General features: G+C 36.5%; 1 protein-coding gene across 1 annotated transcript in view; it reads right to left on the bottom strand.

Annotated features, from left to right (window-relative positions):
• The window catches only part of SPOCK3 (SPARC (osteonectin), cwcv and kazal like domains proteoglycan 3), a 146,904-nt gene that overhangs the window by 77,052 nt on the left and 42,480 nt on the right, over window positions 1-27,372 (bottom strand). Inside the window, exon 4 of the mRNA XM_030449738.1 lies at window positions 11,915-12,029. Coding sequence (XP_030305598.1) covers window positions 11,915-12,029 — 115 coding nt within the window. The remainder of the gene's footprint in view (window positions 1-11,914; window positions 12,030-27,372) is intronic.

Below are 27,372 nucleotides of genomic sequence, written 5' to 3'. Positions count from 1 at the left end.
CTTTGCAAATATCATTACTTAATATATATGTAATATAAGGAGATAAAAAATATCCTAGGAGACAAGCCAGTTTCCTACATCTTTCAAAGCTGACAACATCAAACACAAACTTCAGTTTTTATAACTTCTACGGTACAGTGGTCAGAGAACCAAGCAAAGTTAAGATGTAATATTTTTAATTTATAAGTTGTGTTTAGGATAGCATTTAAAGACTGTAGATAAAATCCTGATCCGGTTGAATTCAGAAGGAAACTACTGACTTCCTGTGGTGGTAGTTTTAATCTGTTGCATCAGGCTTCACACATGACAACTACAGGATGGCATGTTTCTATAGCAACAAGAGAACAATTCCTGAAGATTATAAAGGTCTCAAGGGCTGATTCAGCAGTACTAGGCAGATTTTGGATCACAAAATAATACAGAACTCTGCCAGTGAACACAACCAGTGTATCTGTATAAGCAGATAGATACCACAGAATTACATGTACAGTGAAACAACTCGTGTTCGGAACCTAATGACCATGCTTTAGTGGGAGAGGTGGAAAACAGGTTGTTTTCCTGTTTAGGTTCGTAACTTTGAACTCATTCTAGTCTGGCACACTGGCACACATGAAGTAGTATCCTTGAGCATACCACTCAGGTTTTTTCTTTGGAAACTGAGATCTATTTTATACACCCTGAGGGCCACCCCATCAATATAGAATCATAGAATCATAGAATAGGCTGGGTTGGAAGGGACCTCAGAGATCATCGAGTCCAACCCTTGATCAGCTACCGCCACAGTCACTAGACCATGGCACTGAGTGCCATATCGAGTCGCTTTTTAAATGTCTCCAGGGACGAAGAGTCCACCACCTCCCCAGGCAGCCCGTTCCAATGTCTGATCACCCTTTCCGTGAAAAAATTCTTTCTAATAGCCAATCTGAACTTCCCCCGGCACAATTTAAGACCATGCCCTCTTGTCTTTTTGAGAGTTGCCTGGGAAAAGAGACCAACCCCTGCCTGGCTCCATCCTCCTTTCAGGTAGTTGTAGAGAGCAATGAAGTCTCCCCTGAGCCTCCTCTTCCTCAGGCTGAACAGCCCCAGCTCCCTCAGCCTCTCCTCATAGGATCTGTGTTCGAGTCCCTTCACCAGCTTGGTTGCCCTCCTTTGGACCTGTTCAAGGACCTCAATATCCTTCTTGAACTGAGGGGCCCAAAACTGAACACAGTACTCAAGGTGTGGCCTTACAATATAACCAATGCAAGGTGAGATGATGAGATTTTCACACAGTAGCACACTTCCAGTTGAACCAAAACAGTAACACAGATATACAGGGAGGGTTGCGTTAATTTAAGCTTCAGTTTTTCCCTCTCCTCCTTGTTTAATCATTTTTTTTGAAGAAGAAAACGATTTCTTTCAAAAAGAACATTACATTACACTTTTTATTAGCTTCATCACACCTCAAATCAAACACTCCATAATATCAATAACATAATGAAGTGCTCACTGAAATACAGAAGACCAGGAAAAATTACCACTATTCATATATTATTTTTGTTTCCAATAAGTTGAATCAAGATCAAGTTTCTCTCTTCAAAAGAAAGCATCACTGCCAGAATCCTGTTTCTTCTATGGCCAAAATTTTCCCTCCCCCCAACATGAAAAATAACACCAGCTAATTTGTGCCAGCATGTCCTACACTGTATTGTCCTTCACTTTTACTCCAGGCTCCACGGACACTAAAGAAAGGTCTACGAATCTATAAAGAAAGAAAGAGCAAAACACACAGAAACCTGCCAAGACACAATGCACCCATCCATTCATCCATTCATCCATTTGTCCATTCATACTCTTATAGATTACATATACAAACAAGGCCAAATTCCCCAATCAAGGCCCATGGCATTGACAAATAAAATCAAACTGTAGAAATACAAACCAGTAGAGAATCATAGGCTTATAATGACTCTGGAATGTCCACAGCTTTAGGTAATTTTTTTATTCTTTCTGGTAACCTATACAACAATGCACAAGACTACTATAAGTAGTTCAGTGCAGACAAAACTCAACCCAACAGAATGACCTGGATTGACACCTAGCTTCATGATAATTATGATCACAAGAACAATCTACTGGGTTTAATGCAGACAAATTATCACAGCAAATAAGAACTTCTGATGGAATACATCATAAAACAGTACAGTAAAGCTTGACATTGAAGAAGTTACTAATGATTCAAATGATAGTATTGACAGTAGTACTAGAAGTGTTCAAAGCTCCATGTATAATCAGTATGCAAACAAAATGACACTTGAGGACTGATTTTTTTCCTCTGACACAACATTTTGGAGGAAATATTATGCAGGGTTATAAAGGTAAAGAAAATAAAATTAGGTGGGGAAAAAACATTTTTACTCATCTGGACAGTGAGAACCTTTGATCTCCTAACTTGCACAGTTATTTAAGTGCTATTTTAAAAACAATGGGTTTAGTATCTCTTATTGATAATCACTGGGTAATCTTTCACAAGCACTGCAGAAACTGATAATAATAAAGTTGAGCAGGCTTGAACAGTTCCAGCAATGGAAACTCTATTTTAACTGATCCCAGAATCTAAGCCATAAATAAGTTTATACATATTTTAGATGATACAGTGTGTAAGCAATAATAAAAAATTAAACTGAGATTTATACATGCACAAATCTCACTTTGACAAAGAAATAATGTACTATTTTATAAAGATTTTTAATAGTGCATGTTAACTTACAAACTTTTACTTCACTTGCCAAGATATGCAAATATCTTTCATAAATGCTTTCTAAGCTCATCTAATTGTTTGACCTTGTCATAATGCAATTTTAAAACCATTTGTCCTGAGTCATCACCTTTTCTCAAAAATGTTTTCATTTTATAAACCTGAAATTATTAAACAGCTCTTAAACCCATAGTTTTCTATTTTGCAAAGACAGAACATTCCATCACTTTTTTTGGCCAGCCTTGCTGATTTTACCTCTTTGAATATAAATATACTATTTATTTGTGTCGTTGAAAAATAATTGGTAAAAAAATCAATTTGTGTTCAAAAAAAGCAAAGAAATTGTTCAACATGGTTTCTCATACAGGTAACTGAGAAGTGAAAATCATTCCCTTTTTACACATTGATTAATAAAGCAGAATTCATTTATTTTTTTAAAAGGAAGATACCACTTCTCTTTAGTCAATTAAAATGATTTGATGCCCTAGCTATAATAACCAGAAGATTGTGTCAAGTCTTTTATTTTTACAGTTTGTTGAACAGGAATCTAAAAAAGTTCGTAATAATAAGCAAAGTGCAATAAGCAGATTTAATTAGTGTTATTTAAATGTGGGTCGTATGTATCAACATTTTTTGTATTTGCAAATGTGCAGGGTTGGGTATTAGTTTAATCTTTTAATTATTATGTATGTATTACTGAGAGAGAAATCAAAGTTGTAATTCATAGCCTGTTTGATGCTTTTTGTTACCTGGATGATAGTCCAATTACAGATACAGTTCTCACTAGAAAGTATCTTAATGCCTATGATTCATAAAAAATCACCGAGCAAGGAAAAATAAGTGAAGCGTAAAAATAAATTAAAGAAATAAATGAAAATAAAGGAAACATAATAAAGTAACTAATAATCACTTTTTCAGCTGAAAGAAGACAAATAGTGGTGGTTATCTTGATTAATATCACTAATAGAATGGCAAATCCTACAAGATTTACTCTTCTGTGCTAAGAAAAATTACAGAACAGTTTTTAAAAAATAGTTGATTTTCCTATTGCCTCAAGACACTGGCTGCCACAAAAATATTCTACCATTTCCACTCTTCACATCCAGAACCCTGCAGCTTGACAGTCACACAGTCTTTCTCAGTCTTACAAGTGCAAGTCCCAGCTCTTTCTTCCCTCACATGGGATCAGTCAGTGTATGTTTGAAAATGAAGACAGAGAAGTCGATTTATAAGCATCACAGTAATCAAAATCTGAATTTCCAGTTTCTCTCTTTAATACTCTCATCACATATCTGCTGTGTCAATCAGTTGAACTGAATTTGACAGTATATACAAAGTATGATTTTTTTTTCTAATCAAGAAAACTTTGGATTTTATTATGTTATTATCCTAAGGCAGATGTTTTAGAATGCTTCCTCTGTTCTACCAGACTCCAGACTACACAATAAAGTGGCAAGATCCAGCTTTGTGTTTAAGTAAAATGATAAAATTCATACAAGTTCTTCTATATCACTGGAGATTTCCTTTCTCAGTGTTTTATGTGCACTACACATAAATTGCATATTCAAAAATCAATAAAAGGTATTCATATAAGCCTTTTCCTATAAATTTTTATGGAATTGTTATTAACACATAATTCTGTGGGGTTTTTATGCCCACACAGAGCAAAGATTAAAATGCTAACTAACATTTTTTTTTATTATTATTGATGTGCTTTTACCATATATTACACATTAAAACACTAATCACAGTTTTAGTTTAAGCTTAAAAACAAGATTGAATACTCAGAGCAGGTAATATTTGGGATTGTCTACTGCCAGCAGCATGATCTTAGACCTGCTTTATTTTCAAGTCATGGACTAGGGGAGAGTCTAAGATATGCTTGTTGAAACTGTGGTAAAATTCATCTTTTAATAAAAAGAAACAGAGTTTTAAGTGTTGAGTGTTATATATTTTTCTGACAGAGTAGTCAGTGAGAAAATAAAAAGGTACAAACAAATCACTAGTAAACACCAAGAAGAAAGAATGTTTCAGCCTCCTCTTAGGATTTATCTTTTATATTTGTTAATTGTCTCAAAAAAATATATTTGTCATTCTTGGCTTTCAAAGTTCAGCCCAAACTCCAATGTCATTAAAAGAAGCTTGACTTGTCAGCACTGGTGGAAGAAATCAAATGCACTATGGTGTGACTCAGGACACTTATCAGTAAAGACATGCTAAGAGTGAGGTTGTTTTTTTGTCTTTCACTGTTACTGAAATAATCTAACACTGGGGTAATGGAACAGAAGAAACCTTCAGGATACTTGTATGTGAGGGGTTCTTCTGCAGGTTTTAAAATTTTCATGGATCTGGTTCTGATTGTAATTAGGCTACATGAGGAAGCCTGGAATTTACGAAATTAACTGAAGTCCATCTACATTAATCTTGAGAAGGACTCCATGTTTTCTTTAAAAATAGTGTAACATGATTTGGAACGGGAAAAGTAGAATGGAAAATACTGTTCTGATAAATAAATATTACACAACCAAGAAAACAAACAAAAAAATAATTCTTTTTTAGATTTCTACAGACACAGGTGTGGGGAGGAGTATTTATTTTTTTCTTAAGGACAGCAATTTTTAAGGTTCAAGGTTTGGATGCAAAAAGTATAAATATTGCATGGCTGAGTAAGGATCTTAATAAATTGTAAGAATTATATCGACAACATTGGGTACTGCAATGTACATTCTTTCAATCTACATATGTAGCTTTCATTAGTGTTAGTAGAAGTTACTTATATAGAGAAAATAATTTTCTCTAAAGAAACTTTTTTCCTCTGCGTATATATACACATAGCTGTGTATATGTAATTCCCACTAAAATGAATGGAAGAAACACATGAACACCAAGGAAAAAATAGGCCCTTACAACATAGGCAAAACCTATGCATAGTGTTAGCTATCTTTTTTTCTTCCCAGTGCAATGAAGCAGCTTGTACAAAAGGAGCTTCATTTTTTTTCTTTAATAAACTAAATTGGATAGCATAGAAAAATCTCCAAAATAGTCATGTTTTCAGCTCTTTTTTAATCACACAGAAGTCAAAATTATTTTCTCAACATGTTCAATCAAGATAGGGCTAAGGAAATTTCCTTTTCAGTACTTTGTAGAGTACAAGTATGATCACAACAGTACAGTTACACAAAAACTAGACTAATCAAAGCTATGTGATGTTAGTATTGTGAATGTAGTAGTGTTGCTCATTAGCCTGTTACAAAAGAATTATTGTAAATTCAGCCTATGTGCAGCATCACTTCCTGTGCAAACAAACACAGATAATGCAAGAAGCTTGAAACACTGCCAAGATGGCAGACTGGCAGCACAAATTATGCAAAGAACCAGAGAGCCTTCCGTAGATTCAATAGCTTGGAGCACAAGAATGATTAAGTGTTTCTGTGTACAAGTACAAATCACAGTAATGAATCAGACTAGAATTTCCAATAAGGGACTTAGCTGCACCAGCTGGCCTTCTGCAGCAGCATTATAATGTGAAATGGTGACATCCTAAATAGAAGTGTTCACAACCTTCACACATTATGCCCAAAGCAAATCCTTTATTTTGATTCAGACTTAAGTCTTTTTTTAAATCATAACAAAATGCTGCAGCACCTAAAGATACAGAAAAGCTACAAGGCTATACTCTTCTATTCTGCTGCTTTTCCTTTTTTCTAATCAAATGACAGCAAGGCTCTATTTGATTCTAAACAGAGCATCTTCCAGATCAGTTTTAATATTCTCTCCTTCAAAACAATGCAGACTACTTTATACAACAACAGATTTGCAATTAGAGTTTTTTGGGTTTTGGTTTCAGTTGGTTTGGTTTGGTTTTGGTTTGTTTTGTTCTTTTTTTTAAGTCAAAAACTTAGTGGTAGCAAGTCTAAAGTAAAAATGAGAATGATTGTGAAATAATTCAAATTTCAAAGTATGTTTTGGAAATCGGGAATATATGTATAGATACAATATAAACAGAAAAAAATACATATAAATGTGTACATACTTTTTTATAAGTATGTACGTGCATGTATGTACCCATGTGAGCATGTATGTACAACATGAGCATTTGTCTTATAGAATGGGTCTCTCATGTACTGAGACTTGGTCACTTTTTATGTATGGGGACATAACCTCAACCTTGCAGTACCACAGCATGGAACAGACAAGGTTGCAGTTTGTTTTCCAATGGAATCAGTGTTACGGTTCTGCAGAAGTTGAGAGTAAATCTGGGATTCTGTCATATCATCCATAACAGGAAAAGTTTAACACATCTCATGGTTCAGGGCCCAACATACCTCACTTTAAAGCTGAGATGGAGTATTTTCCTCATCTTGTAATACTAAGCTGAATACACCCAGAAGAACTGATGTTCTTAAAGTGCTTTAATACTGAAATTGCGGTAACCTGAAGACTGCACCGTCAAGCAGAAGTGTTAGAAAATTTGTTGTTAATTCCTAAATTCAGGTCCTACACCACACAAGGTTTGGAGCAGGGAACAATTCTCACTAAACCTAACTTCATTTCATAGAACTCTTAACAAACAAAAAGGAAACATTAGTACACACCACTCCTTCCTTAATTCTTAGAATGGACAATACTGTATCATTAGGCCCTCTGCTTAAGATACTGCTTATCTCCTATACAGCTTCACATTTTATGGAAGAACCGATCTTGTGGAGCTCTAATACAAAAGAAAAAAAAAATTTTTTTTTTAAACTTGGTTAAATGCTTGCTTGCTATTACTCTCTACCCATAATTAGTGAATCCTTGTTATTTTTCTGGGTAAACCACAATCTGCAACTGAAATGTTTTTACCATTATTAAGTGACCTCTTCTACCTTAACCTTTAACAAAATGGTGCAATTTTTAAAAAATTGCTTCTATCATCATAATCTACTGATTAGTTAGTATTTATTGCTAATCAGCTACCCGTAAAGAACTACCTGTAAAGAAGATGCAAAAAGTTCTATATCTCTACAACAAAGTAATTCTGTGCCTTTACGAACACTTTCCCTACATTATTATAATGACTTAAGTATATGCTGCTACTATACAGAAGAAAAAAAAACAGAACAGTATAAAAATAAGACTACAACACAACTGTAAGTGACTGTAAGGTGTAGCATGCAAAGCAAAAGAAAATAAATCATAAATAAACAGATTTGCTATAAAAGCAATGACCCTTATTTCTAACAAATTCCGTAGAGATTTTTAATACCTAATATGTAAAATAAAACACACAAGTTGTGTTTCTAATTGAATGAGGTAAACTCCAAAGCATTTCATTATTCCATGTATGGACACTTCACAGGGTTTTTTCCTCACGAAGCCTATCACTTATCCAATAATGAACTAGAAAGCACGAAGTGATGGTAAAACATCATTTAGACAAAAGGAAAAGTTAATGTAAATCTGCAGAGTTTCAGAGAATCAACGAAAAATTCTACTTAATGTCAGATTTGCAATTATTTTTTTATCATGCATTCTAGTACAAGCAGCTCCTCACTTCCTACAGCAATCCACATAGAAGTCCTTGGATAAGTAGCATTAATATACATTGCATGCTTTACCATCTTAGTACTTCCTCTTTCTTTCACAGCACACAGCTCAGAGCATAGTACACAGAAAACATTTATAGCCAATAGAAATGCATATGCACCTGCTACCAACAAAAATCTAGCACCTGTAACCATGCCCCCATACTTTCTAAAGCTCTGGCACTCCAAATTACTATCAAACCCAATAATCTACAACACCTATTTCACCTTTTTGTCTAATACTGCTTAGTTTTTCCAGAACAGTACATAAAGGAAGCTCTTGCATCAGGATGCTGCGGTGCTGCAGAAGTGTGCGAGAAGAGGACTTGCCATCTTGGCAGTCTCCCAGAAAAGGAAATGTGCCTTCTGTGCAGTAACTCAAGACTGTGGGGAAACCATGATCTTTACTGCCATGGAAACTGAAGAAAGAGCAAAACCATAGACTTTCCTGACCCAGAGCACCATGAAAAGGACAGTGTGATGGAGTAGCTGATTTTTTAACAACACAAAGGCAAGCAAAATGTAGCTGAAGCACACTGCTGAGATCCCTGAGCTAATATAGCTTTTAATACTTCTGAAAGCACAGGAAGAATCATCACATCAGTAAAGAGTGCTGTAACATTAAATGGGACCACGTGGCATCATGTCACTAACAGCCTTGCAGATAGCTGGGATATCCACCCATCACACGCTTCATTGCGTGGTGCTGAAGTACCCTCAGTAAACCATACAGGGCTACCATAGTTTGGAAATTGTACTGTACCAACATGAATGCTAGTGTGAAAACTGGCTGAATAACAGAATGCCCATCCTAAGTGGTTTTCTTATGCAAGTCAATTCCTAACAAAAAAACCAAAATAAATTACTAATGCGATTAGTCCATTTGATATAATTATCAGCCTTCACTGATTAGCCACCTCTATGCTATTACCTCAATTAATGACAGAATTTATATACAGAAAGTTATGAAAAAGGTAATAGAGCTGCTTGGAAATGCTTCTTCTAATAATAGACAATTTAACTGTAAATCAGAAAATTTCAACCTGATTGCACTACAGAACCATCTACTCAGTTACAACTGTATTTCATGCTTCTTTCCCTAGGATAGCCCAAAGGTGCCTATGTCTCTTGAGGACAGTCTTTGCCACTGTATCAGTTTATATGCTTAAAACTACTTTTCCTCTACAAGAGTCTTGGAAACAATCTGTGGAACATCTATGAATCTATGCACTATACAAAAAATATGTCAAAATGAAATCGTATGGTCAAATTTTTTATGAAGACATTCCAGTAATGCACTAGAAAAGGTCTCAACTATTTTTCCAAAAGACAGTCACAACAGCCTTTTCTTCAAAAAAACCCACCCCAAATTATTCAAATTACCCAATTTTCAAAGAACACCACATGCAGATGCATGCAGATGAAGTGGAAAGGGAAAACTACTGGAATTAAATTTTGTAAAGATTTATTCCCAATAGATTGAATACACACAACTGATATATTAGAAATTAATACAGGTAGATAATATAACCTGACAGCTGATAATACAGCCTTTCTCATCTAGTTTTCACCAAAACTTATAAATGAGTGAACTAGTCCTTTGGGAACTTAGAAAAACAGATGGCTCTGTTGACAATAAATATGTAAATTGCAGATATCACTGAAGGAATAAAACCTTAGGCTAAAGAAACTAATACTGGTAAATAAGGAGATCAGCAGATATGATTGCTTGGGAATATGCTATTCCCACCATACTATGGAAAGGTCATTGACTGCATGAAGAAAAGCTCTTCAGCAAGAAAGCACAAAGCATTTGAGTTCTCTTTGAATTTGGTAATCTGGGGGAATGGGAAGAACTATGCTTGGGAAATCCCAGTCCTGGCTCAGGACAGCTAGGCATAGAATTGCTTGTAAGACTTGCAGTACTTATTACAATCTCCAGCCTGCTGCTATGCCTAAGTTTTCCATTATGAGATTGTATTATACTCAGACAAGAGTAAGTATTACCTTTCTAAAAGAGAACCAGGGAATGTGTGAGGAATAAAACAGGTATGAAGACAGAAATCAATATGTTTATCAATTCAACTACTATACGAATGCTTAATGTAGCCTAAAAAAGATTTTAGTCCTAACCTGTTGAATGTATACTTGATTCAGGTGATGTCATTTTTCAAACTGCTTTTAATAAAGCATGTAATACCTACCAGAAATTTCACATAATTGTGCTGTCTTTTCTCAACTTACACTGACATACTCCCTTGACACTTGACATGCACTTGAAATTTCACTAGCTAGTTTTATCTGATAATTCTTGCACCTTAGAGAATATTGTATTAAAAAAAATGTCTGACTCTGCACTGAGATTGTTTGATATAAACAGTTCAGCTCTACAAATAATGTAGAGCTTTTTTGTTAGTTAACTGCAGCTGCAGAGCAAGAATAGATTAAACTTTTCTTTACACCATATACTATCTTGCTTATTTGAAAAGATACAGATGGCTGCATTTAACATAACCAGACACTCAGAAGAAAATTCCTTGTATCACTTACAAAACTGTACTAGCTTTCTAAAACACTTGAAATGATCGTCTTGGATCAGACAAGAAGGTCGTTTATTTTATTTAGCTCTTTTCAGCTCCTGCTGCGCAAAGCACTTTACAACACACTCATTTCAATCCAGTTATTGAAGTTTAGCCTTTCTACTGTGCTTTGTTACCCACAATGAAATGCAAAAAAAATTAACAATCCCAAGTCAAAAATGCAACTTGACTCCATCTCCTCAGCAAAAAACAATGTCACAACTCAACTATGTGTATGGTTCAGGTCCTACCTATTCACTTTCTACCCCAGATAAAGCCACAAAAGCACACTAATATTTTACTACTCTAAGACTGATATAAATAGGTCATCTGGAATTGTTCTTCCAAAAAAAGGTAAAAACCCATCTACTTTTGGATTTCAGAATAACTTTTATTCCTTATGTCTAACCACAATGCAAAGAAAACTGGATGCCTAAAACAAGACAAAAAAGAAGGAAACAGGCTATTATCCACACTTTTGAGAGCCAGTTTTGAGTTCTCTAGCTTCATACAAGAAGTGAAGATGACAAAGTAATGGACAGAAGAGGACATTATCATTCTTTTGGGCGCTTGCATCTTCTCCCAAGTGAACAATGATAGGATTAGAGGAAATGGCCTGAAGTTGTACCTGAGGAGATTTAGACTAGATTTGTGGAAAGATTTCTTTACTGCTAGAGAAATTAAGGACATGCATTAATGGGCAATATTGATGTATATGCATATGCTTTATTTGGAGGGGATGCTGACAGTTGCACATGGTGATCTTTTCGAACTGTGACAATTCTGTGATAACTGTTCTATTCATTTGATCTTACAATACTTGAATATGTACACCCTCTAGTTTACCAGCCTATCAAAAAAATCTAATAATAAACATTCTAATCAAATTATGCATACATAATTACTTATAAAGTCAACCCCTCTGCTTTTATCTTGTTAAATAACTAAACTAATTATAGGTTATTTTTGGTTTACAGTCAGTCATAAACACTGTTAAAAAAGTCTTTAGAATTAACTTCTTAAGTATTTACCTGTGTGTAAGCCTTCGGTGACTAATGCAAACAGCAGTTTGTTGATCCTGTGCAACACAGACCTTATGGCGACTACATTTCATCTTTAAACATGGATCTTTAGCCGGATCTAAAGCTAAAAATAATTTTAGAAAATTATTAACAATTGTCTAAAAACAATTAAGAAAAGAAACACACCACACATAAAACCCACAATGTATGTGGAGGGGGCTGGCTTACGGCTTGTACAGTATGCTGGACTGAAAGACACTGATTTTCATCAGAATAAAATGGAGCACTCTCAATGGTAATGCAAAACAAAGTGGTAACAAATTCCTTAACAAGGAAAAGAGGTCTTCACAAAGCATGCATATTACTGTATACCCTCACACAACAGCAGTGGGTTTTTTTATTTATGAAAAATAGTAATTACCCTATCCAGCTCTGCACTGGTCAACATCTGTAACAAAGGCAACAAAAGGCTGCTGGTTTTTACTGTAGCTGAAAACTCTTTTATTAGAATTTGCTTAGGCTTTTAGGATGTTTGCATACCTATTATGTCATTCAGAGTACCAAATTCCCCAAGAAAACAATTATGAATAGAACTCTGTTGCCTATAGTTCTCCATTTTAGTCACGTCACTTCTAAACATTTAGGTTCTTGATTTTTACAGATTAGAAGTCCATGCATTTCTGTAATCACAAGAAAACCATAAGCCAAAAACTAATGAAAAAGAAGTCAGCAAGGAAAATGACATTTGATCAGGGGGTTGGAACATTTGTTCTTTCAGACTTTGGCTGTCACATATCCCACATATAAGATCTTTCTAAAAGCTGCAAGCCAGAATAATATTAAAAAACCCATATTTGCAATCGATCCATTTCTTGTAATTTCTACTGTGAAATAATGACATCTAAGCTACACTGCACAGTAGTAACTCAAGAAATGGTGATGTGCTAGTCCACAAGCAAATTAACCTAGTGAACAGGGAAAGTATTCATTCAGTAAATGCTGCTGTTGTGTAGCTAAGAAAGTGTTCATCACTACATTCTTTAAACAATTACCTCTTTCTCCCTGCAATCCCCAGGGACATTTCTACCCTGAAAGTAGTTTCTCTTTTCTGCTTACAAAGACACAGCTGGGTTCTTCCAACTCAACATTAAGTGGTAAACAATGATATTGAATTTACTGAGATAATATAACTCAGATGAGACTTTAGTAAAATAAACAGTCTATTAAAATATGCAGGTAAGTGATCTGTAGGACTCTGTTCTTCTCATATATATTTTACCTGCATTATTCTAGGTCTATTATTTCTGCGTTGTATGAGGTTTTTTGTAGCTGGTCCTTTAGTGGCCAGTCCATAGTCATGTTTGAACTACACTTTCAACTGCAAATACCTCTGGCAACAATACTAAACAATCCAAATAATCCTGATTGTTACTTACTATTAAATATGTATAGCATATTTCCTGCTAACATACCTACATGACAAGTTCCTGTCAGTTTCTGCTCTCAAGAGGAACAATCAAATGCTCTTTTCCCTCACCTCCATGGAGTCTTTCAGGCAGAAAGTGATATTCCAAAACATTTTTGTTAGCCCTATGGTTATTTTTTTCTTTCTTTTTTTAAGTTTAATACTAAAAACAAAAACCAACCAAAAACCAAGCAACTCAGTCTAGTAGATTAAAGACCAAAGCCTAGCTTAAAGAGACCTTACTGAAAATTCTAAATTCCAAAGTTTTCCTGCGTTCATCTTCACTTTATCATATTAGTGTTCAGTCTCTCGTTATATTTCAGAAATGCTTGTTCGCCATTTTTCACATTTGCTTGTAAAATATGTATTTGTACACATTCTCTAAATGTTATGCTTCTCTTGTTCTTCATCATCAGAAGTAAACTTTTAACCACACATCTGTCTGAACTGTCAGAAATAAGGCTGACTATTTACCCAGGAAACAAAAACCAAGCTAATATTAATTAACAGTTTTGACATATGACTCTGGTGCTAAGTATGATTAAATATAGTCTAAGCAATGACTTTTCCAGTTTTATTTTCTTCTCAGTAATATATTCAGATGTACAAATATATACATTACATTACTAACAAAGCAGAAGAATGGCGTCATTAATAATCATTCATTAAGGATAGAAAATAAATATTTTGTTAATTACAGAATAAGATGCATTCCTTTTCCAGGTATTTTAATTTCTACAGCAAACCAGTCATAAAACCACACTTAGTCACATAGAATGAGTCTGAATACAACTAAACCAGTGGGAAGCAAATACATCAAAAAATGGCTGAACTCAGGTTTGAGTCAAAATTTATTAGAGCATATTTCATAGAATCATAGAATCATAGAATCCTTGGGGTTGGAAGGGACCTCGAAAGATCATCTAGTCCAACCCCCCCTGCCAGAGCAGGGCCACCTAGAGTACCTCGCATAGGAACGTGTCCAGGCGGGTTTTGAATGTCTCCAGTGAAGGAGACTCCACGACCCCCCTGGGCAGCCTGTTCCAGGGCTCTGTCACCCTTACAGTAAAAAAATTTTTTCGAATATTCAACTTGAACCTCCTATGCTCCAATTTACACCCATTACCCCTTGTCCTATCACTGGTCACCACTGAGAAGAGCCTAACTCCATCTCCCTGACACTCACCCCTTACATATTTGAAAACATTGATGAGGTCACCCCTCAGTCTCCTTTTCTTCAAACTAAAGAGACCCAGCTCCCTCAGCCTTTCCTCATAAGGGAGATGTTCCACTCCCTTAATCATCTTAGTAGCTCTGCGCTGGACTCTTTCAAGCACTTCCCTGTCCTTCTTGAACTGAGGGGCCCAGAACTGGACACAATACTCCAGGTGCGGCCTCACCAATGCAGAATAGAGGGGGAGGAGAACCTCTCTTGACCTACTAACCACACCCTTTCTAATGCACCCCAGGATGCCATTGGCCTTCTTGGCCACAAGGGCACATTGCTGGCTCATGGTCATCCTCTTGTCTACCAGGACCCCCAGGTCTCTTTCACCTACACTGCTCTCCAGCAGGTCAGCCCCCAACCTATACTGGGACATCATGTTGTTCTTCCCCAAATGCAAAACTCTACACTTCCCCTTGTTGAATTTCATCATGTTTCTCTCTGCCCAACTCTCCAGCCTGTCTAAGTCTCTCTGAATGGCAACACAGCCCTCTGGTGTGTCAGCCACTCCTCCCAGCTTAGTGTCATCAGCAAACTTGCTGAGGGTACATTCTATACCCTCATCCAAGTCGTTGATGAAGATATTGAACAACACCGGTCCCAGTACCGACCCCTGAGGGACTCCACTAGTCACACACCTCCAACCAGATTCTGCCCCATTGACTACAACTCTCTGACTCCTTCCTTTCAACCAGTTCCTGATCCACCTCACTACCTGATCACCAAACCCATACTTGATCAACTTATCTACAAGGATGCTGTGAGAGACGGTGTCAAATGCTTTACTGAAATCAAGAAAAACCACATCTACCGCTCTTCCATCATCTATCCACCTAGTAATTTCCTCATAGAAGGCTATGAGGTTAGTCAAACATGATTTACCCTTGATAAAACCATGCTGACTGCTCTTGATGACCCCCATGTCCTTGATATGCTTGGAGATAGTGACAAGAACAAGTTGTTCCATCACCTTTCCAGGGATGGAGGTGAGGCTGACCGGTCTATAGTTACCCGGGTCTTCCTTCTTGCCCTTCTTGTAGACTGGAGTGACATTTGCTATTCTCCAGTCCTCAGGCACCTCTCCTGTTACCCATGACTTACTGAAGATGATGGAGAGTGGCCTAGCAATGACCTCCGCCAGCTCCCTCAGCACCCTTGGATGCATTCCATCTGGACCCATCGACTTATGGATGTCCAGATTACTCAGCTGATCCCTAACCCAATCCTCATCTACCATGTCAGACTCCTCATCTATCTTTACTTCTGGGGCTAAATGAATCTGAGGCTCATGCGGAAACCCTGCAGGAGTAAAGACAGAGGCAAAGAAGGCATTCAGCACCTCTGCCTTCTTTATATCCTCTGTCACCAGGGCTCCCAGCTCATTCCTTAGTGGGCCAATATTGCCTCTAGTGTTAGTTTTGCTAGCTATGTATTTGAAAAAGCCCTTTCTATTATCCTTAACCTGACTTGCAAAGTTAAGTTCCAAGGAGGCCTTAGCTTTCCTTATTGCCTCCCTACATCCTCTGACAACAGTCCTATATTCCTCCCAAGTGACCAGCCCGCCCTTCCATGATCTGTAGATTTTCCTTTTCCACTTAAGTTTTCCCAGCAGTTCCTTTTTTAACCATGCTGGTCTCCTAGCTCCCTTACTAGATTTCCTAACCATAGGGACGCTCTGATCCTGTGCTTGCAAATAGCGGTCCTTGAATATTGACCAGCTATCTTGAGCCCCTTTATCTCTTAACGCCCTGTCCCATGGGATTTCTCTTAACAGTTGATTGAGGAGGGCAAAGTTTGCCCTGTGGAAGTCCAGGGTTCTGGTCCTACTGGGTATTCTGTTCCTTCCACACAGGATCCTGAACTCTACCATCTCATGATCACTGCAGCCAAGGTTGCCATTGACCACCACTGCTTCAACAAGGCCCTCCTTGTTGGTTAGTACAAGATCCAGCAGCGCTCCTCTTCTAGTCGGCTTGTTCACCATTTGCATTAAGAAGTTATCATCAATGCACTGGAGGAACCTCCTAGACTGTGAAAGGCTGGCTGTGTGAGTCAACCAGCAGATATTGGGGTAGTTAAAATCTCCCATAAGGACTAGGGACTGAAGTTGTGAGGCTGCTTTCAGCTGCCTGTAGAAGGCCTCATCAACCTCCTCACCTTGATCAGGAGGTCTGTAGTAGACCCCCACAACTGTATCACCCACACCAGCCTGCCCCTTAATTCTTACCCACAAACTTTCAACTTGCCCCTCATCAGCCCCTGCACAAAACTCAACACATTCTAGTTGCTCTCTCACATAAAGAGCAACTCCACCACCTCGCTTTCCCGCCCTATCTTTCCGAAAAAGTACATAACCATCCATGGCCACATTCCAGTCATGTGACCTATCCCACCATGTCTCTGTTATCGCTACCAGATCATAACCCTTAGCCCGTACACTGACCTCTAACTCTTCTTGCTTATTCCCCATGCTGTGTCCATTAGCATACAGACATTTCAGGAAACAAACAGAGCACACTGGTGGGACTACATCCTCCCTAGACCACCTGCCTTCGGGTCCTGGTTCGTTCTTCTTGTGTTTGTCCCTAACAGACCCAGTTTTCTCCCCTTCCTCCTTCACATCTAGTTTAAAGCTCTCTCAATGAGCCCTGCTAAGTCCTGCCCCAAAAGCCCCTTCCCCCTCTGCGACAGGTGCATCCCACCTGCCATCACCAGGCCAGGTGTCTCAAATAGCATTCCGTGATCAAAAAAAAACCAAAACCCTGTCTTTGGCACCAGTCTCTTAGCCACTCATTGACCTGTAAACTCTTCCTATATACCTCCCCAGTACTCTTTGCAAATATAGCTTACATTTTGGAATCCCTGTCAAATACTTTCTCTGCTTAAAGTCTGGCAGATTGAAATGTCAGCCCCTAGTAAGTATGAACAGACTATAACTTAAGGTACTGGTCTTAGTATCTTTTCCCAGATTGTTCCCTAATGGAAGAACTAAGGTAGCAATACTGGAATATGATACTTGCACATATTCAGACAACTGTTCTGCAAAACTGAAAGGGATAATGCAATTAAATTTAATGAGTAAGACAAATCTGAAATCACATAAGAATGATGAGTTCACTATCAAGTAGAAAACATGCTTTAGGAAGAGGGGTGAATGGAGATCATGCAGCTTTCCATTCCTATTGCAATAGTCATTTCTTCTCCCACATTCTTGGTTCTCTGAAGTTGTGTTTTGAAAAGTTCTATCAAAGTTTAGCAAACCATAACTTCTCTTTTTGGCAATGTTACAGGCAGAACCCAACTCTACAGCCACGAGATGGGTACTATCACACTGCCTTTACAACAACATAGAGATGGGTGTCAAACCAGGGGGGACATTTAGTTTATTGCCGGAGTAGAAAGCATTTACCCCTAAGAAAGAATATCAGGGGGTACAGTTGAATATTTCATTAAACACACACAACACACCTTCTTCAAAAAAACCCACACGATTGCAAATTAAAAATATTTTAAGGTTTCAAAAAAAACCAAAAAAACAATGGAAATATGACAGATCCAAGTAGGAAATCAAATTAGAAAACTGCTTTTAACATGTAAGTGATGACAAAAAGGAAAGACTTATCCATAAATGTGGCTAACTGATAACACATTAATTAAATTTGAGCAAGTAAAAAATATAATTTTTCCAACAAGTATTTAAAAAGTATACAACATCTACTAATTCTCTAAGAATTTACATTGTAAATGAAAGAGTTTGCTCTTTCCTGAAAAATTATGGAGAAGAACAAGGATCACCTTGTGTCTTTTATAGATTAATATGGATTTGTTATTCTCACACGTTGAGGAAGCAATTATATTAAAAAAAATTATTTGATTATTACTAATGGATCTATTTATTTTTATTTCAAATTTAGAAGAGCAATTCAGCTTAGTTTCTCACCATATCTTCTGTAAGTTACTTTACAGCTAGCACTCCTGGAAACTGACATCAGCCAGAACATAATTTTTTTTGAGAATATAATAGGACATCAAGTTAGGATGACATACCATATGAATCCTGGAACAAACCCACTGAAGCTTGATCTCTTTTTCACAGTTTCAGAAGACTTCATTTCATTATTTCTCCTCTCACTTTAAAACAATCATGCTCATTGAGCCACACATTTTTTAGTCACCCGTGCAGGAGTATAAGCCTTCTATATATGTACTAATCCACACACCACAGTCCCATTCTAATTCACAGAAGAGCAGAAAATTGTATCCTGGAGTAGGGAGATTGCACTGGACATGTCCCTTAGCAGCTTCTTTCATATTGTAGTCTCCAATTGAGAAATTTTACTTTCAGGAATTTCAACTGTATGATACGATGGGTGAGCAAGTTTTTCAAGTGGGCATATACCAGGATGAACAGTTAATTTGTATCACAAAAATGTGTCTATGTGGGTGCATATACCTGCATGACTGAATGTGTAGAGCAGCTACTAAGCATCTGTGTCCCACTTGTTTTTATTAAACAGAACTGTACATTGCTGATTTAGTGAATCATGGAATGCTTTGGGTTGGAAGGGACCTTAAAGATCACCTAGATCCAAGTCCCCGGCCATGGGCAAGGACACCTCCCACTAGACCAGGCTGCTCAAAGCCCCATCCAGCCTGGCCTTGAAATCCCCTTCTAGGGAGGGGGCATCCACAACTTCCCTGGGCAACCTGTTGCAGGGTCTCACCACCATCACAGTAAAGAATTCCTATAGTCTCTCCTCTTCCAGTTTAAGCCATTTCTTCCCAATGTCTAATCTATATTTAACCTCTTCTAGTTTGAAACTGTTACTTATCCTATCACTACAGGCCCTTGTAAAATGTCCCTCCCCAGCTTTCTTGTAGGCACACTTCAGATACTAGAAGGCCACTATATAGTCTTCCTAGAACCTTCTCTTCCCCAGGTTGAACAAGCCCTATGTTCTCAATCTGTCTTCATGGGAGAGGTTCTTCAGACCTCTGATCATTTTTGTAGCTGTCCTCTGAGCTTGCTCCAACAACTTCATGTCCTTGTTTTGACGACTCCAGAACTGGACAGTGGAGTCTCACAAGGACAGAACAATGGAGGAGAATCACCTCCCTTGACCTGTTGGCAACATGGTTTTTGATGCAGCCCAGCATACGGTTGGCTTTCTGGGCTGCAAATGCACTTTGTGGGCTCATGTTGAGCTTCTTATCAACCAACACCCCTAAGTCCTCAGGACGGCTCTCAATTCATTCTCCACCCAGCCCATGTTTGTCCTTGGAATTGCTCCAGCTCAGGTGCAGGCCTGTGCACTTGGCCTTACAGAGCTTCAGGAAGATGGCATAGGCCCACCTATCAAGCCTTGCCAGGCCCCCCTGCATTGCCTCCCTTCCCTCCAGCATGTCTACCACACCACACAGCTTGGTGCTGTCAGCAAACATGAGGGTGTGCTCAATTCCACCATCCATGGTGCTGACAGAGATGTTCAACAGCTATGGCCCCAGTACTGACCCCTGAGAAATGCCATTAGTCACAAGTCTCAACTTGGACATCATCTGTTTACTGCTACTCTCTGAGTTCAAATAATCAGCCAATTCTTTATCATGAGTTGTCCATTCATCTTAACCCTATGTCTTTTCAATTTAGAAACAAGGATGTCATACAGGGGCATCAAATGACTCAAGTCCAGGCAGATGACATCAGTTGATATTTCCTTAACCACCAACACTGTAACCACAAGCTCAGAAGAAATGCTGGTGATGCAAAGTCAATCAAGGTGACTTCAAAGCAGCAGAGTATGCAGTACTTCAGACAAGAGTGTTCCACAGCCAGCCTGAGCTTTTCCTCCAAAAGGCACCTTGACTCAACAATTTTAAACATCTTAGACTTTTTTTTTATTTTTTATTAGATAAATACAGCAAAGTGTGAGCATTTTACTAACAGCCTGGGCTTGTTACTACCACAAATACTTTTTACAGTACCAATATTCATCTTTTATCTGACATACAGAGGTATTTTGCAGTTTATGCTAAGTCCTGCTTAGACATTTTTAAGAATGTATTTATCCATCTCACAGCATATATTTCAATCCATGTGGAAATTCATGCGTTTTTATCCAAGAATACATTTTTATGAGTGAAATAAATGTTTGTTTGAAACCTGTTGACTTGGAAATGACCTACAGGGATAGAGTCTCATTTTAAATGAAACCTAGATAAATAAGAAACAAAGCATGAATGCATTTAGTTGCATATTACATAGCATATAAAAGCAGAATAAATGTTCTGGAAGTATATAGTTGCTTTATTTTCTGTTCTTTTTAAAGCACTTAAAGTAGAGTCTCAGGGAAAAAAATAAAATGACAGCTATAACTTCTAGATCTGCCCTTTATTGCATCTCACTGATTCTCAAATCTAATACATTAAAGGTCCATGAAGATTCTAACACAAGAGGTCAAGTTTTTCATAAAATTTCACAGATTATAAAAATAGCACAATTTCTGTTAATTACATAAGAACTTCAGGCACAATCCTGAAATCTTAAGATTCTTTCACAATCTTGTCCATCAAAATGCAAGAACAATAAAAATCCCACTAACAGGATTTTTACAAGCCAATGTCATGCTACAACTTATTTGTCATGGGACAAATGCAGAAAAGAGTAGTTATGTATTTGTCAACCAGAGATAAAAGGGATTACAGAAACATCTAAGTTAAGAAAACAACTTTAAAAAGAAAGAAGGGCTTAAATATGAGGTGGTTAAATAAAAATGCGTCAAAAAGGCAACTTTTAACATTTTAACATGTCCTTTAAGAACCACCACTCTTCTATTCAAGTTTGAGAAAAATCTATGTAAAGCCTTTTTTCATCTTTACATGCTTTGCTGGGTTTCTTTTTCTCTCACGACAAAACAGTAATGTGATTCCAGACTTCAAGCACACAGTCCTCAGAGAGCGGTAACACCCATAACTCAGTTTTCTGGGACATCCCAGCACAGCACACAGAAGTAGGATTCGAAAAAATGTTTGAATAATTTTCTGCATATCATCCTCTAAAGCCTGCTTCTTAGATCTTTTCTACTACCCCTCAAAAAGATTTAAGGAAAAGCCATTTCCAGGTATGATTAGCTTGAAGCTACCGTAGTCTGTGATGGGACATAACATCTGATATTGAGAATGTGGAAGAAGCACACTAGCTTGATTTCATTAACCAGCCCCAAGTGAAAAAATGCTGTAGTGAACAATAAAATATATTGCAGAGGTGATGGGGAATAAAGTTTGATTTCCAGGACTAATATTTACGAGGTTTCTGAACTACAAAGAAATAGTTCCACATACCTTTGCTCAGCATGCTGCCAGCTTGAGAGCATCTGGAACCAAACATCTGGCCACCACTGCCGTATTTGCACTTTTCTGACATAACAAGCTGCAGATCTGAATGGTTACCTGAATTATTTATTTTATGTCAATTCAAGATCTGGCAACTCCATGGATCTAATTTAAGGACATAATGCAAGGGTGGCAGGGAAGCGGGAATGAAAAGTTAAACTGCTATTGAAGATAAAATCTTACATTACTGACTGATTTTAGCCTCACTAAAATGCTTTATATAGCCTTTCTTAAAATCACTCTAATAATTTAAAATCCATCTAATGAGTCTACAAAAATACATACTGAAACAGTTTTAGATACACTATTAGAAAAAACAGATGTGTACTATCCAGTGAATCTGAGTTAGGAGCAGAGACAGTGCATCATATAGGACAAGGCACTTTCATGGTGTTACCACAGCAGAGAAATTTTTGAGACATAAAAAAGAACCAATAGATTAGGGAGAAAAAGCACTATTATAGCTTTCCTCAGACATCTAGAAAAGATCTTTTCAGGCAAGTACTGGCAAAAAAAATAAAAGCAGTGGAAATGTGCTTAACATCTGTTTAACATCTCATGTATTTTCCTGATGAACAGGATTCCTAAATATACCAAATAGCTGAAGATGGAAACTGTTCACCAGATCAAAATGTTAGCTTTGATAAAGCCTCTTTGTCAGAGGACACTATAAATTGCAAAAAGAACGGAACCGAAAAGCTGTGAAAAGTATTTCATGCTTGTTCACTATTAAGACTAAACAGTATTTGAAGTGGTATGTACTACATTTGTATTGCAAAGTACTGTAATTTATTTTAAAAGTGATGGATATGTACTTCTAGTTTTAGAACATCAATAGTTTTGCTATGATAACTAGCTCATTAATGCATATCTAAAGTAGCAAAGTTAAATCTACATGACTGTTTTCACAGTCTTAAGCTAATGGATGTTCATTAAACTTCCCAGGGCTTGCAAATACATGAATCAAATTATTATATTGGATACGAGCCCGAATGGTTTCAGATTACAATAATGAACTGCCTTCACAAATTAGAGATGTGTTAGCACATATTTGCATATTCTTTGTTACCCAAATTATTACGAAAACATGCAGATGAAACATAAAGCATGAAGAGGTGATGGCAACTTAAATACAAGTGAAATTGTTTCAAAATTCTATTTCTGCTAAAAACTGGTATCTACAACACTTCTGCTATAAACAGAGAACTAGTATTACCTAATACTATATAAAAGCCTAAAATAATTCAGTGGAATGGTCTACAGGAAATCTTATAAATCATTATAAATGTATCTATAAACCATTCATACCTTGAGGGTGTTCATCCTCCATGGAAATGTCACTTTATATATTTTCCATTACATTCAAATATTCCACTGTTCCTCCAAGGTATTTCAATTGAGCAAAGGAAACAATCCTTTGCACTTTAAAAAATTAACCCAATGTTGTGTGTATGTAATGTATTCAATAACTACACCCTCCAAGCTCTGCTACCATCTGTACTCTAAAAATAAAACTGTATCAAAGTATCTTGCATATTTTATATTTAATTAAATGTTTACTTAAATACATTTTTCTCTCATTTTTTTCTTATACAAGTGAAAGTGACTTCAGTAAGAACAAGTACTCTTTGGTCAAAAATGTTGCTTTAAGGTGGATTGCAATGGAAGTCATCATATTTTTCCTTTCCCCTTTTAAAATAACTTAAAGATTCTGGAGTAAATATCACTATACATTTTCACAGTAAGGGCTAACCTCCTGGAATTCTTGGACATGTATTTCCATATAGCCACTGCTATTAATACTATTTGAATTACACAGATCTGTCTACCTGAGCAATTTAGAAATTTTTTAATCATACTAACATATGAATGCCTTCCAAAATAGACCGAAGTATAGAACAGTTAACTAAGACACTCATTTTACACATGAACCAGGTATCTAGACCACAGCCTTAAAGACAACAGGATTTAACAGAGATAAAGTATTTTTTAAAATGACAGCTAACAATTTAAAAACACAGACATTAAGCTCAATATTCCACCACCACATATGTAAAATATAGTGAGTGGTGGTTTATGCAGTTTAAAGACCTTTGTATCTTGTTCATATATAGGCTTTTAAACTTCCAAATATGTATTTGTAATTTCATCATGTAAAGGGACTATAATTTCAATCAGCAAAGCAAAAAAAAGAAAAATTTGCAAAAGCACTAGTAATTCTTAAAATCCATTTTTTCAATACTATATAATCCTTTCTAGTAGACCTGGACTTCAGATTTTTTAATGCCAAAAAAACTCCTTGCTTATTGCAGATATCTATAGCTAAGATTGTGAAAAGCCAAATATTGATAAAACAAATAAAATCCACAGAAATAAAGCATCAATAAATCTTTAATGAAGCATCTTCTCTATTTCTGTCCTCAAAAAAACTGTGTGATTGTCTCTTCAGCATTACTACAAACTTTAAGACAACAGACATGGGAAGTTGTTACTGCTTCTGTTTAACCATCTTCAGTAAGAAATTTTAGTCTATTGCTGCAAGTTTAGCTGTACATTTAAAAAATCTGTCACTTAGGATTTTCATGGTTTCACTTGGGAGAATATTTTTTACATAATGGTCTCACTAGAAACAGTAGCTGCTACGTAAACCAGAATGGCAGTAACGGAAGACTGAAGGGGAATCCCAAGTAAAGATTCTCTAACAGAGATTGCTTAGTTTGCAACAAGCCCCAGTAGATCGGAGGACTCAAGAGTCTGTCATTCATGATGTCCTCACTTACTGCTTTGAATACTTCACTTTTGTAAAAGAAACAAAAAGGATTAAAAACCTCAAGTCTACATCTATGTTTACAGAGGTGAAAAAATCTAATTCATAGTTAAAACTTATCTGACTTTAAACTTCATAGTGAAGTGCTTCACAACTGGAGTGGAATGGTGCTGGTGGAGACAGTACTATGGCAAAGCCCTGGAATGATACTTATGGAGACTACCACAATGTACACCTAAAACTTTGATTTTAGAGATTACCAACTCTCACTTTTTCTTGCCTCATTGAATAATACAAGGACAAAAAATGTCACTAATAGATATTTCTTATTGGCAAACATAAAGAATAAGAAAAGACCTGATGTTTTCACTAAATCGTGACATTAAATTCACTCCTAAGGAACTGACATTTTCAAGGTTGTCCCACTTTTAATAGATGAATGGCTCTTCCCATGAAATATCACACATGATCATCTCTCCCATCGGAAGTGAGAGACTTGAATGTATGAACAAGTACCCAGTACTTCTATAGTTATATTTTATTCTCAGTAATATTTTTCTGTGCTTCAAAAAAATCGTTTCCCATTATACAGAAGGCAATTCTGAGAACATGGAGACCAAAATATTGACTGAGAAAACTTCCAACTTTTAGCGTGTCTCCCAGATCTAGTCTGCAATGTTACTTACTCATTTAAAAGAAACAACAAAAGAAAACCAACACCCCAAAAAAACAACAAAAAAACCAACTTGCAAGTCTCTGATTAGTAAAGAATAGCTTTATGTCAATCAGAGCCTAGAAAACATCTAATTCTTAAAAAACTATAAATCTTTTGACATACATGTCAGTTCGTTATTATTGCTAAATTCAATACAAAGACTGTAGCAGTTATTGCAGGATATTCAGAATAACTGAAAAGCAGTGCACTGGCAGGTAAAAAGACTGATACTTCCTAGATTGACATTGGGAATATTTTTAATAATAAAAATTCAGTGCCTTTTATTATTACTAGTCTTCCCAAGTAGCATTATTTGCCTTTCAATTATAAATTATACAGTCACATGCAGATAGAAGAATTACTCAGCAAATGCATTTCATTTTCAGTTAACAAGGATATGAAAATACTAGGTTGAAGTCTGTAGGCATCCTTTAAAAATAATAACTACCCAATACACAATGCACTTTGCAAACAAGGTTATGACAAATAACCTTTACATGTTTTCTTAGTTGCATTTTTTGTTAATTCAGGATAGTATTCTGCGTTCACATCAGGATCCCCAAAGAACTCAGAATAAGAGAACAAGACAGAAAGCGTAAAAGCGTGAATTTGGTGGAAAAAGTACTTCATTCTATCTTCTAAAAAACTATCAGCCAACTGGAAAAAACAAAACCAAAAACACAACAACCAACCCCAAACCATATAAAGTATGGGGTAACAAAACAAATTACAAGCAAAATTTACAGCGCATTAAACTCAATGTCTTCTGATGAAAGATTTAGCCATCAGCAAAGTCATTCAATAAACCGTAACCTATTCTATTTCTCATACAAAAAACTTATTTGCAGAACACGCCCCTCTATCAAAAACCTAAGAATAAAAGGAATAGATTAAATGTACTTGCGAGTGAAGTGATAAGCCTACTTCTCAGATTAGGTACTTCATCAAAAGAAATTTTTTTCTCTGACAAGTCAGAAGACTTGAGTCAATTACTTTTTCCTGATGTACCAAAATATAATCAGGAGAGACATGTGACCTATGAAATTGACCGTCTCTTAAATAATCAGGCTCTCATGGATTTGATTTGACATCTACGAATTTCAACCAAACTTGAAGAAAATCAAGACAATTCATATTTATGTGAGAATGTGACTTTTTTTTCTGCTCCCTCCACTCCTTTCTCATTCCATCCACTCTTCTCTCCTGCAAAACAGCAACTGGAGACAGCTGCATTCATTTCAGAAATTAAGGTATTTCCTTTCACAGACTTACTACAGTAATCCTGTAATAATACTTACAAAGTAATACTTAGAAAAGCATAGAATATAGTGAAAAATCAATCTCTAAGAGATGTGGTTGTAGCAAAATATAATTCATAATAAATGTCCCTTAAACGTCAGTATCCATTACGGAGAAAGTTCTATAAATTGAGCTAATACTACTGTTGCAACATACTTTTATCTCAGTGTCTTGTGTAGAAGTCCCTACAATGTTTCTCCATTGCATTTGAGCCATTGGTATTATCAGAAAAAATAAGTCTCTGAAGCAGTCCTTGTATCAGTTATTTCACAATGGTAGTCATACACTTTGAAAAAGCATACATGAGTGGATTATATTGACAGTAAATACTAAGTTCAAAAGCCTGGGGAAGGCATGTTTACTGTCCAAATTTGCTGCCGTTGCTCAAATTATTCTAGGGCTGAAATTGCACTGTAGCATTCACAAAGCTCCATCTGTGTTATGCCTCAAGACAGATCACTTGAACATGACAGAGACTTCCCAAACCATTTTTCTAGATCCTCTCTCACTTTCAACATTTTAATGGAATTTTTAAACTGCAAAAGACAAATACAAGATTTTATGAGTGGTTTTCCTCAAACGTCCTACTGAAAATATAACAGTCCTT

This window comes from Calypte anna, chromosome 4A (genome assembly GCF_003957555.1).
Source record: "Calypte anna isolate BGI_N300 chromosome 4A, bCalAnn1_v1.p, whole genome shotgun sequence".
Classification (NCBI taxonomy): domain Eukaryota; kingdom Metazoa; phylum Chordata; class Aves; order Apodiformes; family Trochilidae; genus Calypte; species Calypte anna.
Note: the sequence above shows the minus strand (reverse complement) of the source record. Positions and strands in the feature narration are given on the sequence as shown.